This window comes from Ambystoma mexicanum, chromosome 11, assembly GCF_040938575.1.
Source record: "Ambystoma mexicanum isolate Mex_15411 chromosome 11, UKY_AmexF1_1, whole genome shotgun sequence".
Taxonomy (NCBI): domain Eukaryota; kingdom Metazoa; phylum Chordata; class Amphibia; order Caudata; family Ambystomatidae; genus Ambystoma; species Ambystoma mexicanum.
In genome coordinates, this window is record NC_090934.1 from 850,279,225 (window position 1) to 850,293,855 (window position 14,631).

Consider the following 14,631-nt stretch of genomic DNA (forward strand, 5'->3'; position numbering starts at 1 on the left):
AGTTACCTATTGTCGTGTAACCTCACTTCTCAGTTGAGACTTGTCTTGGTTGCTTCTGTAGAGTTGCTAACAGCTTCTTTACCTCACAAGCCTAATCAGCTTGTGGCCATACTTTGATTGCTTCTTTTCGACAAAGACTTCTAAAACATTATGCAAGACTTACCTACCTGCCAGAATTGCTTCAGTTTACCTAGACTTTTGCCCAATTGACTTTGGCCTGGCCTGGCTCCATGAATGACTCTTATTCCCTCTGTGTTTTGTCTTCCTTCCAGAAAGGGGTTAACATACTTTGCATTGGGGGTTACCAAAAGTACTTACCTGCTTCAGAATATTTGTGAGATCTCTTGTTTTGTTCTAATAACCTTTTTCTTGACAAACTCCCAAGTATTGCCCAAAATGCAACAGTGATATATTAATGTCCACAGTGCCCTGGTTATTTAAGTCACCTGGGGGTGTAGGAAGTGTATGTAGGACATCCCAAATGGGTATTTACTGATTTAGTGAAACTAAGAGTGTGTATTTTGGAGTGTATTTGTGTGTTACTATTATATTGCCCCTTCTGAAGAAGGCTTATTCAAACTGACTGTTAAATTAATAATTGTTTAATCAAGAAACCTTGTGTGTAAGAGTTTATTTGAATACTGGTCACTGTGAATCTCTGTGTAACTCTCCTACAGCTCATCTTGACCACTCTTGAGATAAACCTGGATGCTCAACACGCTACCAACCTGTGTAGTACAGACTTATACCAAAGGTTGGGTTCCTATTGCCATGAGGTCATGGTTATTGTAGTGCACAAAAAGGGTACTGCATACATTCTTGCCCTACAGGGAGAATACAATTTGTTTGAGGTCAATATAGTTGTGCAGGGAGTCCTGCATGCCTTTTGCTGGTGGAGACTAACATTGAGGTCTCCGAGAAAGATTAAAAAAATGAAATTGTTGCAGAGGAGAACAGTTTGAAGAAGTACCTGATGAAGTCACCACTCCCTTGAGGTAGCATGTATGTTAGTGAATTGTAGTGTGTTACCGATAACAGCATGAGGGGGATTACAAAGAGCTGGTTGTGGGTGCTGGGATTATCGTTCAAGAGAAAATACATGTTATGCATGACTGCCACCCTGTCTGTGTTTCTCCATGTGGTTAGTATGTTGGTGACAGTAATTGTGAGTTAGCAGGATGTTGATGTGGGAGGAGATGGGTGAGAACCAGGTTTCTGTGATGAAAATAAGGGCATCAAGGTGGAAGGATACAAGGTCAGCGACTATTGTGACGTGAGCAACCTCCAAACAGGCATTAATCAGCATAAAAAGGTAAGTGTGCGTAGTTCTAAAATGTTGTAGGGGTACACAGGTGATGCAGACTAGGTTTGTCAAGATAGCTGACCACTGCTGCCTTGGGTCATTGGCTGTGTGAATCATGCGGAGGTTTGGGATGGGCTATAGTGGCAGGAGACACATGGTAAGGTCTACCTGCTATGTGCTTAGCTGGCCTGGAGTAACTGGCCTTTGGCCAAATTGGGCACAAACAGATGAGGTCCAGGTATTACTCTGTTCTTTGCAGAGGATGCTAGCAATGAAGGCACACACCCAAGGAGGACTGGAGACTAGTACTGTGTAGGGCTGCAGATTTCCAGGGCCTAGTCGCATGACCAGTAGCCTCCCAAGCGCAGTCTTGTTAGAGCAGGATGGATTTCTCCCTGATGCCACCCGATTACCTAACTAGGCAACTTCACATCTGGACGGGAATTTAAAAGGGGTAGTGCATATGCAGATTATAAACAGAGGCGCCCAGCAACCATTTAAGAGTAGCCGAAGTCACCACAATAACCCAACAATCATCAAAATGCCAGGACACAATGATTGCTTGGGTAACAGTCTCAGGGCTGTATCACCAGGCATACCTGCATACTGAAATCCATGCTAACCTGGAAGCCTCTTCAAGGTCACCCACTCATCGCTACTATAAAACTGGCCATTCAGGGCGGAGGAGGCCCTTCACTATTGCGCTCTGGTCACACCTGCGATTACATTGTTATCTTGCAGCCTGAAAGATTCCCTTCCTGCTCCTTAGTACTATGAGGTGGATTTGCTGTGGCATTAATAACTATAAAGAACACAACATGGTTTACTATAAATCTAGTACCAGACATAACAGATTTACTTCACTAATTCTGTCAACCCAGCTACCTTGCTTTTTGGTACCAAATATATTCACCTCACACATTGTCTTATTATTTGCGAATTGCATGTTATACCATAGACAGGTATTTTACACCTACATATCAGCATTGCCTGAGCAAACTCTTGAGCACTTCACATGCAAAACACAATCTCAATCTTAACTACCCCGAAACTGCCTTTTAACTGCAGTGCGTATAGATCAGTAAGTATTCTTCTCCGTCAACCCTCCGCCATGTAGCGCATATATAATGAACATGCACCCATAGTAATACAAGCAGGTGGCCCTGCTTAACACCCCTCCTGTGCCTGCAAACTCCTTTCCCGCCCACTTGGCTCATGCTAGTGTTCTCAGCATATTAAGGTCTGGTTCCCCCTGGAGAAAGCGCAGTACACCTTGGACAACGATTCAGCACTTGAAATTACTACAGTGATTTGGCACAATATTATTCATTTATTTGGCACTTCATGCCAGACACCTTCAGCTTTGCCTCAGTAGGATCTAAAGGAAACGCATTTCCCCGGTATAATCCTCCCAGCCTATACAGAAGCTTAACAAGATAAGCCAGATACATTATCTCATCAATTTGCTCTATACCTAGGGCTGTGTTTAGCACACACATTCCTCACACTGTTCAGGATAGAAGTTAACCAGCCCAGTCCCGCATATTACATGACCATTTAAAGATGCACATTACCTGTCCTTGACCTTGTCGCTCCAAGTCAACAACACACATGTCTACGATAGGGCCCAAGTTGGTAAATGTTTCCATGGCGACCACATATGAACCTTGCTCGTTGCTGTCCACATTCAGCTGGAGGAAAAATAACAGGGAATAAGGCAAGACAGGAAAATAGCAGCAACTAAATGCAAGGCTGAAAAACACCAGTCAGACATCCACCAAGCAAGGCAATTAGTGTTAAGAGCCTACATCTTTTAGATAATCCTAAACTGAGGATAAGGCATGAGAGAAAGGAATATTATAGGCAACAGTAGTAATCTAGAGTCACATCCCTATAGAAGCACATCCTAATGGAGTATACAAACTGTTTCAAATAAAAACCTTTTCACGATAGGGACAAAAACAGGTAATTATGGCTTTAGTAAGAGTGCAACATCCTAAACTGTCAGAGGAACTGAGGTGTCTAAGAGAAAACTATGTTCTGTCCCATGTGCAAGTCTCCTTGCACAGTTAACTGTGTGCCCATCTCATCGTTGGAAGACTCAAATTCAGAAGAGTAGGATTTAGCTAGCTGTATTCGAAGGGATGCCCAAGAATGAATCCGTCTGTTAAAAACAAAAATGATTTCCCTTCGACTAAAGTTTGTTCCAATATACGAGCACTACTTCTGCCGCAAGGATAGGGAAACCATAGGGTGACCACCAGTAACTGGGTAGTCACCAACAGTTTGAATGGATGCATCCTGATTAAATGCTGCATTTATACTCTGCTTCCAATATTCCTTTTGTGAAATTGTTTTTCTTTTTGCAACTTTAATGGAGCCCTCCGGCATATAGGCTTTTTGCCGGGTTCTTAGCTGATTTTGGACTATTTCAGCCCACTCAGCTGCTTCACTCATTTAGTTTTGGTTTCACTGGTCGTCTCCATGGACGCCAGCGCAGGGAGTTATTGCTATTCATTTTTCACCATGGTTTAAACACTGTAGCACAAGTCACCTTAAATGTTATGCAGGGACACTGTCCCCATTTCTTTTCTCCAATTAACATCCCAGTTACTTTTGTGATGTGTACTGAACAGGTTGGTTGCAATGAACCGTTTAACATTTCCCAGTGCACAGCTGTGCATATTTATGTTTTAACCCATTAATGATCTTTGGAGCACCCTACATTCAAAATGGCTAAGCACTGCTCTTTGTGCCATCTTCGTTGTTGGCCATTGTCCTTTCTCTGAAGGTCAGAATTGGCCATATAAGGGCATGCACTTTCACTGGAGTCTTGTACAGGACTCCCGGTCAGTGCTTTTGTGTGAATGAAATGGCTCAAACAGGGTCTTAAATATGCTACTTTCCTCCACCTCTAAGGGTCTTCCATTCGCTTTGATTTGTTTTGGCACCTAGCCTGTCTTTTTTGAGCTAAGTAAAGCATTCTGGTTTACGTCGCTTATTTTGTGTTCATTCGTATGGGAAAACTCATCAGAACATAAGACGATCAGTACTGAGAAACTATGTCTCAGTGAATAACCCACATCACCCTAAAGTGAAGTACGATTAGGATACTTTGTAAATGTAACCAAAAAGTCACTTCAGAAAGTTATAAGAAAGCAATGTGCCTATGATTGTCTGGTGGCACTGGATATTTTTCTACCATGTTTTACACTTTTTACTCTTGCACCTTTGGGTGTACCTCAAATGACTACTAACACTTGCACCCACAGATTGCCGTTTCAAAAGGTTTTTGCCTGTCCTTTGGTCATATTGTTCTTTGGCCTTCTTCCTGCCCTCTAGGGTCCAGAATTGCCATATATGGGAAGCCTTTTACTGAGAAAGCTGATGTTTTCTTGGGCAAAGACCGGTTTGTGTGTGATCCCGGATACGAAGGCTGGAACTGTCTGGTCCCAGTACACATCCTGGGGCCTGAATGTCTGTTGCTGCCCAGATGTTCTGGCATGTGGCTATACAGGATTAGAAGCCATGCAGGACCAGGGGGTGGGGGACTGGCTGTTGTGCAGTCTGCAAAATGGGTGCCTTCTACTGAGGCTGCCGACCACTGTCCGCTCAGCAGTAACGTCACATCGGTTCGGCACTGCAACGGAGGAGGAGTTTGAGACGCCTGGGGCCACCGCACACACAGATATCCTGCAATCTCCAACGCCTTGTGGTGTGGCTTGCTGACAGCCACAAGGGTGCTCTTTGATCTGGTGCTTTGGCCGCTGGGACTGCAGCACAGCCCGCCTACACCTGGGGCAGACGCTGGTATGCCAGCCCATGCATTGATCCTGCATGCTGTGGACTGCGCAGCTCTTCTGGGCCCTCTGCTGTGGCAGGTGTGCTATAGCCTCATACCGGGTGCTGGAGTCCCCATGATGGAATTCCGAGGCGCTTGCATGGCTTGGAGCGCTGGATTTGTCGCTTTTGAATGGGGGCATGGAGCATGGCGGGCACAGCCTCCCCGCTGCTGGTGTGACCAGATGCCTGATTTTGCTTACCTCAGGGGACTGGAGGACCTCGTGCTGCCTTCATCGGTTAACAAGCAGTAGATTGTACCATAAATCCTTGCTGCGCCTCCCCTTCTCTAAACAGGGACAGCCGTGGTGCAGGCACAGCGTCCTGGATTGGCCTGCTCTACCCTACTTGGAAAATGAGTGCACCCAGGCCCCACTATCCATGGGCTACTGGTCTGGGCTTTGGATTCCTGAGCAAATCGGCTGAGGCGGCGCCATACCCTGCCCCTACAGCAGTGTGGTAAAGGCGGCTTGATGACAGCTACCACTGCAGTTGTGGGGAGCACTCTGGATGGCCCTGCTTGTGTCAGATTATACCTAGTTCAGCTGACTTGACCCCATTTATCCCACTTTGCTGCCCAGGATTCGTTTGTGCCTTACTTCCCCTGGAAGTGCCAAACCTAGCATCCCTCATAAGTAAGCTGAAACTAAGCCCTTCACCTAACTCAGGCTACACACTGATTCTTCCACATGACAAAGGGGAGTGCAGGTGCAAAAAAGCAGAGCAATAGGTAAGCTTTCACCTGCCAGGCTTACAAGACCCACTGACCCAGAGGCGGAAGCCAGTGGGCCACCGAGCAGTAGAGACTGTGAAGCTCCCTACCTCTGCCAGTTCTGGGACAGTATGCAAACTGGGCAAAAATGGAGCGCGAGAGCTCTAGGATGACTGAGGCTGAAGCCTGAATAAGTACGGCGGAAGATATCAATGCGCTCAAGACACAGCTAGCTTCGACTACTGATCTTAAACAGGCCCTTCAAATATACGACATCCTAGAGTCACGCTACAGACACTATAAAATTTGAATTGTGGGTCTGCCAGAACAAGTGTGTCTGGGACCTACGGAGGTGCTGGTCGAAGACCTATGCAAAGGCGTTCTGGGCTTGTCTCTTGACTGTTCGTGGTGGCCAACAACGAGGCCCAAGCCTGGACCATAAACATTTTTCTTTTTCCTGTTGGTTTTCTTGGCTAACATTTCAGTGATAAGAGACTGCTACTGATGCCTACCTGATTCTGCAACCCTTTTTGATGTGCTGTCCTGTTATGGTAGCCCATATGTTACCTAAAGAAAGGGTGCTTTCCTGTGTTAGCCTCAGTTTAGATCCTCATGTAATTGTGTTGTAGGATGGTGGCAGCTTTAATTTAGTTTTGGCTTTGCCAGGGGGAAGCCCGTTTTACTGCATTAGTAGCCCAGTGTACCAGTAATTGTATGGCAATTCCGTTTCTGGTCATCCCTTTATTTTTACATTTAAAGAGTGCACAAAACCCACCGGCATCAAGGGGGAGAGGGAAGGATAGTAAGAGGAGTGTACATAGTCAAAGTTCAATGTCAATGGAATACAGTAGTTTTCAGTGGTTTTCTGAAAGGCCAGTACAGAGGTTCAGAGCGCAGGTGGGGGAGGCAGGTTGTTCCACAGTTGGGCAGCAATGACTGGGATGCTAGCACCTCTAGTGAATCTGAAGCGCGGGGTGATTAGTTTGGATGTAGATCGGTCTTGTCGGTCTCGACGAAGTGCGTTTGGTGATTATCTGTGAGAGTTCAGGTGGAGCAGAGTTGGAAAGGCAGCGATGAGTAATGGAGGACTTTAAAATTGATCTGTTCTCTGATGGTAGCCAATGAGCATCTTCTTTATGAGTGGGGATATGGTCTCGTCTGGATAGGCTCATCGATGCCTGGATGGCATTGTTCTGAGTAGTCTGGAGTTTAAGGTTTCAATCCGACATGCCAGCAAGAAGGGAGTTGCAATAGTCAAGCCACAAGCAAATACTGCTGTGGCTATAGTCAGACGGTCTTGTGAGGAGAGGAAGTGTTTGGTTGCATTCAAAGGTTTAGTGGTGTCGGCCACCGAGGATGTAATTGCGTTGCCATTGCTGGTCATGCTGAGGCTAGAGTCTAGCTGATTGCCTAGCGTTTTGACAGAGGACGACACCGGGATAGTGCCGGCATCGATGGTGAAGGCGCAGTAGGTTGGAGCAAGTTTGGTAAAACGTGGGGGCTACAATCAGGATCTCTGTCTTGCCATCATTAAGACAAAGCTGGTGTGCGGCCATACAGGTTTGAATAGTGTCAGATTCTGTTGATGAGGCTGGAGTCTCGTTCATAGTCACCTGAGAGGGGGATGATTTGGATATCAGCATAGTTGGTGTACGACCTACCCAAAGAGTCAAGAAGGTTGAAAAGTGGTTTGGTGTAGAAATTGTTTAATGTTGATGACACACAGGAGCCTTGTGGGATTCCACAGGGAACTTGAGTTGGATGGGTGGCTGCACTGCCTGCGTAGACATGGGCTGTTCTGTCGGAAAGGAATGAGGCGATCCATTGGTGGCCATGGGGGAAAAATTGCCGGCTGTGTTAAGGTGCTGGCAGTGTGTTTTGTGGTTAACTAAGTCAAATGCTGCCGAGAGCTCTAGCAATAAGAGGGTGAGGTTGCCGGTGTCACGGATGTCATTCAGCTGATTTCTTAGGTCTATGAGGGCAGATTCTGTGCCATGACCAAGACGGAAGACTTACTGTTGTGGGCTAAGGATCTTGGGTTGTTCCAGGTAGGCTTGTATCTGAATGTAGGCAGCATGGTCTAGGATTTTTAGAAAGAAAGGGACTGTGGTAATAGACCTGTAGTTGGTGGGAATAGTGGGGTCTAGGGAGGCTTTTTTAATGATTGGGGCGATCCACGCTTACTTAAGGTTGGTTGGGATGGAACTGTTGGCGAACGAAGAGTTGATAAATGCTGTAATGATAGGTGTCAGAGCATTTGCACAGTCCTTGATGAGGGGGCCTGGGCAGTTGTCCCCTTGGCAGAATGAAGGCTTCAAACCAGCGATAAGTGGACATTTATGGTACTGGGACAGGAGTGAATTTGAAGGGTGCAACAGCGGAGGAAGATGGGGAGCTACTGGCCTCAATCGTGTATGCTTTCGCAAGGAAGGATGCCCTCTCAATTTTTACCTGAAGGGTGATGATCTTATTAGTGAGGGCATCTTGGATATTTTGGCACCCGACTTCATCTTTGGTGTAGTTGGCGATTGGTGTGATGGGCGATTCGATTTCACGCAGGATCGAGAATAGTTGGCGAGATAGGGGGTTGGGCTTTGGAGATCCTGTTTGAAAGGGTAGTTGATTTGGCTGTTAGGATCAATTACTATATTCCTTCGAGAGATTGAGGAAGTTAGTTGTGTTAGCTGGTGACAGTGATTTTTGCGCGCTGGTTTCGGTGGCATGCTTCTTGGCTCGCAAGGCCTGGAAACAGTGTAAAAGAAGAGTTGTGCGTGGATGGCTTGATTCTGCAAGGTTTGAATGGGGTGATCGCATTGATGGCTGAATGGATGGCAGTATTGTAGATGCCATTCAGGTCAGAAGGGTTAGATGGCAGATTGGTGGGTCTTTGAAGACACGAGGGAGGCCTAAAATGGCTGTTGTGCAAACATGGGTTCATTCGGAGACCAACCCTGCACCCTCGTGAGTGGTTTAGATTGGACCATGCTTCTTTCCTGCCCTAGACAGCCCCCGCACACTTCCAGTGTAGGCTGGTCTGTGTGTTTGGTGATTTTTAGAGCCAGCCTGATTGGCTAGATGCCAAAACCTTTGTAAATCTCTCTGCAATCTGACTGGAGGGCTAGCTTAGCCATCATATAAGGAACAAGTTACTTACCTGTAACTGTTGTTCTCCAGCATGGGTCTGGCATGGATTCACATGCTCATGAATATTCCCCGTCGTCAGGCTGGGAATCCTCGGTAAAGAAAAAACCAGTATCAGTTTCGTTTCTGATCTGTCTTTCGTAGTAATAACCAATCACTGGTCTCTGCGTCATACTGACCACAGCCAATGACTGCCCTCTACCTAAGCACCGCCTCTGGCAGCCATCTTCAGATTTGGAAGCACGTGAAGTGGCAGTATGACCAAGTGAAGAGCCGCAGAGGGGTAGGCGGGAGGGTTCGCATGTGAATCCATGCCAGACCCATGCTGGAGAACAACAGTTACAGGTAAGTAACTTGTTCCTTCTCCAGCATGGGGTCTGGCATGGATTCACATGCTCATGAATAAAGAATACATAGCAGTACACACATGCACAACCACGGGAGGTGGCAAAGGCTCAACATTAAGCATCACCTCAACTCAACATTAAGCATCTTACCTCCTCACCAGGCTCACCTCAGGCGAACAGGTTGCGCAGCACTGCTTGGCCGACCCTGGACTCCTCCCTGGAATCCCGGTCGACGCAGTAGAATTTCGTGAAGGTGTGCGTCGACCTCCACGTAGCAGCCCTGCATATGTCCAGCAGGGGCACACCAGATAGGAACGCCGTGGTAGCTGCGATCGCTCTGGTGGAATGGGCTCTCGGACGGCCAGGCAGCGGTCGGTTTGCCAACCGGTGACAGCACATGATACAGCCGGAGAGCCATCTGGAGATGGAAGCCTTCGAGAGAGCCTTCCCCTGATTGACAGGTCCAAAGTTCACAAAGAGTTGTGACGTCTTCCGAAAACCCTTCGTGCGGTCCACGTAGAACTTCAGCGCTCTAGCTACATCCAGCGAGTGCAAAGTCCTCTCAGCCGGCGACGGGAAAAACACAGGTAACACCAAGGGTTCGTTGAGATGGAAGTCCGACGGTACCTTGGGCATGAAGGATGGGTGCGTCCTGAGCACTACCCTCGTGTCGTGGAAAGTCAAGTACGGGGCCTTGCAGGAAAGGGCCTGGATCTCTCCCACTCGTCGTGCGGAGGTGATGGCCACAAGAAAAGCTGTTTTCCACGATAGAAACTTCAACGGGGCCGAGTGCAGAGGCTCGAACGGAGGTCCCATGAGCTTGGTCAGCACCACGTTGAGCTCCCACGCCGGGGCCGGAGCCTTCACCGGCGGGAACGATCTGAACAGTCCCTTCATGAACTCTTTCACCAGACGATGAGACCACAAGGACGTCCGGCCCGTGGTTCTGGTGTATCGGGAGATCGCAGCAAGATGAATCTTGATGGACGCGTGTGCCAGACCAGCTTTGGCCAGCGTCAGCAGGTACGGCAGTACTTGGGGAGCCGTAATCCGTAGAGGGTTAATCTTCTGTGCATGGCACCAGACAGAGAACCTCTTCCATTTGTGTCCGTAGCATTTAAGAGTCGAGGACGCCCTGGCCTTTGCAAGAACCTCTCTGCAATCGGCCGGTATGTCGTATCCTCCAAACTCTAGCGCTGCAGGAGCCAGGCCTGCAAGTTCAGCGACTTCGGGTCGTGGTCGAGGATGGCGCCTCCTTCCCTGGAGAGTAGATCCGCGTCCGCCGGCAGCTTGATCGGCGGGGACGCTGACAAGTCCAGAAGGTCCGGGAACCATATCTGCCTCGGCCACGCAGGTGCGACGAGGATCATCCTGCACCGTGACCTCTTGAGCTGGTTGACGAGCCGGATTAGCAGAGGCAAGGGAGGGAACGCGTAGAGGAACAGGCCCTCCCAGGGGAACGAGAAAGCATCGCCCATGCTCCTCGTCTGGGGAAGCCTGCTGGCGAACCTCCGGCACTTGGTGTTCGTCGCCGTCGCGAACAGGTCGATCTGGGGTGTGCCCCACCGTCGGAAGAGGCGATCCACCAGATCCTGCCGTAGTTCCCACTCGTGGCACGAGCGCAGCTCCCTGCTGAGTGAGTCGGCGATGGTGTTTTTTATCCCTGCCAGATGAAACGGCACCAGAAAAATCCCTTGGGCGACGGCCCAATGCCACAGGTCCTGCGCCTCCTTGGACAGCGCTGGGGACCTGGTTCCGCCCTGTTTCCTGATGTAAAACATGGTGGTGGTGTTGTCGGTGAAGATCCTCACCACCTTGCCCTTGACGGACGGAAGGAAGGACCTGAGGGCCCAAAACACTGCACGGAGCTCCAGGACGTTGATATGCAGGGACTTCTCCGTCGGGAGCCAGAGTCCCCTTGCGTGCAGATTTTCGGTGTGCGCTCCCCACCCTTCCAGGGAGGCATCCGTGGTCACAGTCTCCTTGTGGGCTGGGGTCTGGAAGTCCATGCCCGCCGTCAGATGCGCGCGGGTGCCCCACCACCGTATCGCTCGTCGGAAACTCTCGTCGAGCTTGATCCTTTCCTCGAAGCTGCCCGTCGTCTGGATCCAGTGCGCATCCAGGAATTCTTGCAACGGGCGCATCCGGAGCCTGCACATGGGAATGAGGTAGATGCAGGAAGACATCATCCCGAGGAGGGACTTGATGGACCTCACTTTGGCCGCGTCGGCCACCAACATCCGTTGCACCTTGCCCAAGATGGTCCTGGTCCTCTCCTCCGACGGGGAGGCCAGAAGGGACACTGTGTCGAGCCTCGCTCCCAGAAACAGTGCGACTTGCGCGGGCACCAGGTGGGATTTGGCGTAGTTCACGGAGAATCCCAGGTCCGTGAGGAGTTGGACGGTCCTTGCCGTGTGGACCACGGCGAGCTCCCTCGTCTTGGCGCGGATGAGCCAGTCGTCCAGGTAGGGGTAGACGTGAATCCCCTCGCGGCGCAGCTGCGCCGCCACCGGTGCAAGGCACTTGGTGAATACCCTGGGTGCCGACCGTAGTCCGAAGGGAAGGGCTTTGAACTGGTAATGACGCCCTTGGACCACGAATCTGAGGAATTTGCGGTGCCCCTTTAGGATGGGAATGTGGAAGTAGGCATCCTCCAAATCCAACGACGATAGGAAGTCTCCTTCCTCCAGCTGACCCAGGACGTGCTGGAGGGTGACCATCCGGAACTTCTGCGCCTTGATGAACTTGTTCAGACGTCGCAGGTCTAGGATGGGGCGCCATCCTCCCGTCTTCTTCTTCACGAGGAAGTATCTCGAGTAGACTCCGGAGCCCCGAAGCCTCTTTGGGACGAGTTCGATGGCGCCCTTTCTGAGCATCGCCTTTACCTCCAGGAGAAGTTGAGGGACGTGAAGTTCTTTCCTGGCCACGGGGGGGACGCGCGGGCACCTTCTTTGAAACTCGAGCGCGTGGCCCCGGGCCAGGGCGTCCAGCACCCAACGGTCGGTGGAGATGGACTCCCACACGCTGACGAAGCCCGCCAGCCGGCCTCCCACCGGGGTGCTTCGGTGGGGGCCCGACCCCACGGCCGGTTCAATCCTGCTTGGACGCGGCCTTGCCGCCTTGACCTCCTTGGCGACGACGGCGGGGTCCGCTAGACTTGCCTCGTCCTCTGTAGGCCTCTTGCGACGACGAGCGGGCCGCTTGACGGTAGGAAGCAAAACCGCCGCCGGAACCTTTGGAGGTGCCCTTGCCTCCACCGCTCCGAAAGGGCGTCCGTCGTTGCAGGACTCCAAGGGCCCGGGCCGTCTTAGTATCCGCCTTGATGGCCTGAAGGGAATCGTCCACTGTCTTCCCAAACAGGTTGTTCCCGTCGAAGGGCATGTCCAGGACTCTGGTCTGGACGTCCTGCCGGAAGTCCGTAGCTTTGAGCCATCCACGACGTCGAAGGCAAACGCCGTTGCCCAGCTGGCGGAACCCAGTGTCGGCGATGTCCGTCGCCACGGTGATGGCGTGGTCCGAGGCCACCTCACCTTCCTGCAGGATCTCAAGGGCCTCCGCCCTCTTGTCGTCCGGCAGAAAATCCAGCAGGGGAGCTATCTTGTACCAGAGCTCCCTGTCGTAGCGGGCCACGATAGCCAAGGCGTTGGCCGCTTTAATCGTCGTCGCTGCCGACGAGATGACTCTACGCCCCATAGTATCCAATTTCTTTCCCTCGCCGTCCGGCGGGGAAGTCGATGTGGAGGCCGCACCCCCCCCCGCTTTCTTCCTGGCTGCCGCGGAGACGACGGAGTCCGGGGTAGGCTGCACCCGGAGGCATAGGGGGGCCGTGTCCGGGACCCGGTACTTTTTCTCGTACCGGTCTCTTCTAGCTGGCGTCGTGGAAGGGTTCTTGAGGAGGGAAAGGCCCTCATCCCAAATGTCGTCCAACAGAGGCACTGCGAGGACCGTCTTCCTCTTGGCCTCGCGCCGCTGATAAAGGAAGCCATCCTTTTTCTTCTCCTCAGGGCAGAGTTGGAAAAGCTCGGAAGCCCTGGAGATCATGGAGTGGAAAGATCCGATCTCGTCGGGCGGAGAGGCCCTGGCGGGAGGCGACGACGGAAAATCCTCGTCGTATGCCTCGTCGTCCGTACCCGTCGCTGCCGTGTCAGTCCCCGTATCATCCCCTCGGGTGGACGGGGAGGAGGGCTGGAAGGGGCGCGACGGTTGAAAAGGAGGTGGTGGATGGATCCTTCTTTTCTTGGTAGGGGGAACACCAGAAGGTCCCGGTTCTGGATCCCCCGACGGGAGAGGTTCCTCCGTCGGTAACGGTAGCCTCGTCCTTATCTCGGAGCATAAGGACTGTATGGCCAACAAAATGGCCGCCGAGTTGTCTTGCGGCGCTGGCAGAGGGGAATCCGACGGGCGAGCAGGGGCCCCGTCGGTATCCTCGACGATGTCGTCGTCGTCACCTGCGTCGGGGTCCATTCCGACGGGCTGGCCTTCTTCCACGCCTAGGCCGTGGCTTAAGACCTCGATCAGCTCCTCTTCTGAGGTTGAGGCCGACTCTACGACGACGCCCTGCACCCCCTTCTTCTTCCCCACGGAGGGTTTCACGGGGGTCCTATCGATGGGCACAAAGGAAGACTCCCTCCGAGGAGGCAGGGAGATTCTGGGCCCTGAGGTCGCCACCACTGGTGCAGCCACCACAGGCTGAGCCAGGGCCGCCGCGACCGTTTCGATAGAGGGCTTGGTCGGATGGATCAAGGCCTTCACCACCTTAGGTGCGCTCACCGCCTTATCCTTGAGGGAGGGGGCACTGCCACGCTCCTCCTCTGCCTTAGAGCTCGACCGGGGCCTCTCCAGGAGCTTCGCCGGGTGCTCGGCCTTCCTCTTACCCGACCCAGAGCGTTGGCTCGTGGTTGATGGTGCCGGGAAGGGTGCGCCCTGCCTGGCGCCCGTAGAGCCCGACCGTTCGGCGCTCCCGGTGCCAGCGGACTCGCGGTGCTTGGCCTTATGTTGGGCCCCCGTCGCCGGGGCGCCCTCAAAGGTCTTAGAAGACCGCTCGGATTTCTTCTTCTTCTCGCCAGACGGGCTCTTAGCCTCCAGCCAGTTGGCGAGACGTTGATGGCGGTCCTTCATGGTCCGTTCCGACATGTTGCCGCAAAACGCACAGTCCTTCTCCACGTGCGTCTTGTCCTCATGAAGGCAGTAAAGGCAGAAAGAGTGTTCGTCCTCCTTGAAGACGTTCTGCAGCTGGCATCCAGGGCAGACCCTGAACAGCTTTCCGGGCGTCGAGCTTCCCTTCTCCT

At 51.6% G+C, this 14,631-nt stretch overlaps 1 protein-coding gene across 1 annotated transcript in view; it reads right to left on the bottom strand.

The window, feature by feature from the left end:
• DDB1 (damage specific DNA binding protein 1) overlaps positions 1–14,631 on the bottom strand; it is a 1,539,839-nt gene that overhangs the window by 1,070,486 nt on the left and 454,722 nt on the right. The window contains exon 9 of the mRNA XM_069623834.1: positions 2,878–2,994. Within this exon, the coding sequence (XP_069479935.1) occupies positions 2,878–2,994 (117 nt within the window). The remainder of the gene's footprint in view (positions 1–2,877; positions 2,995–14,631) is intronic.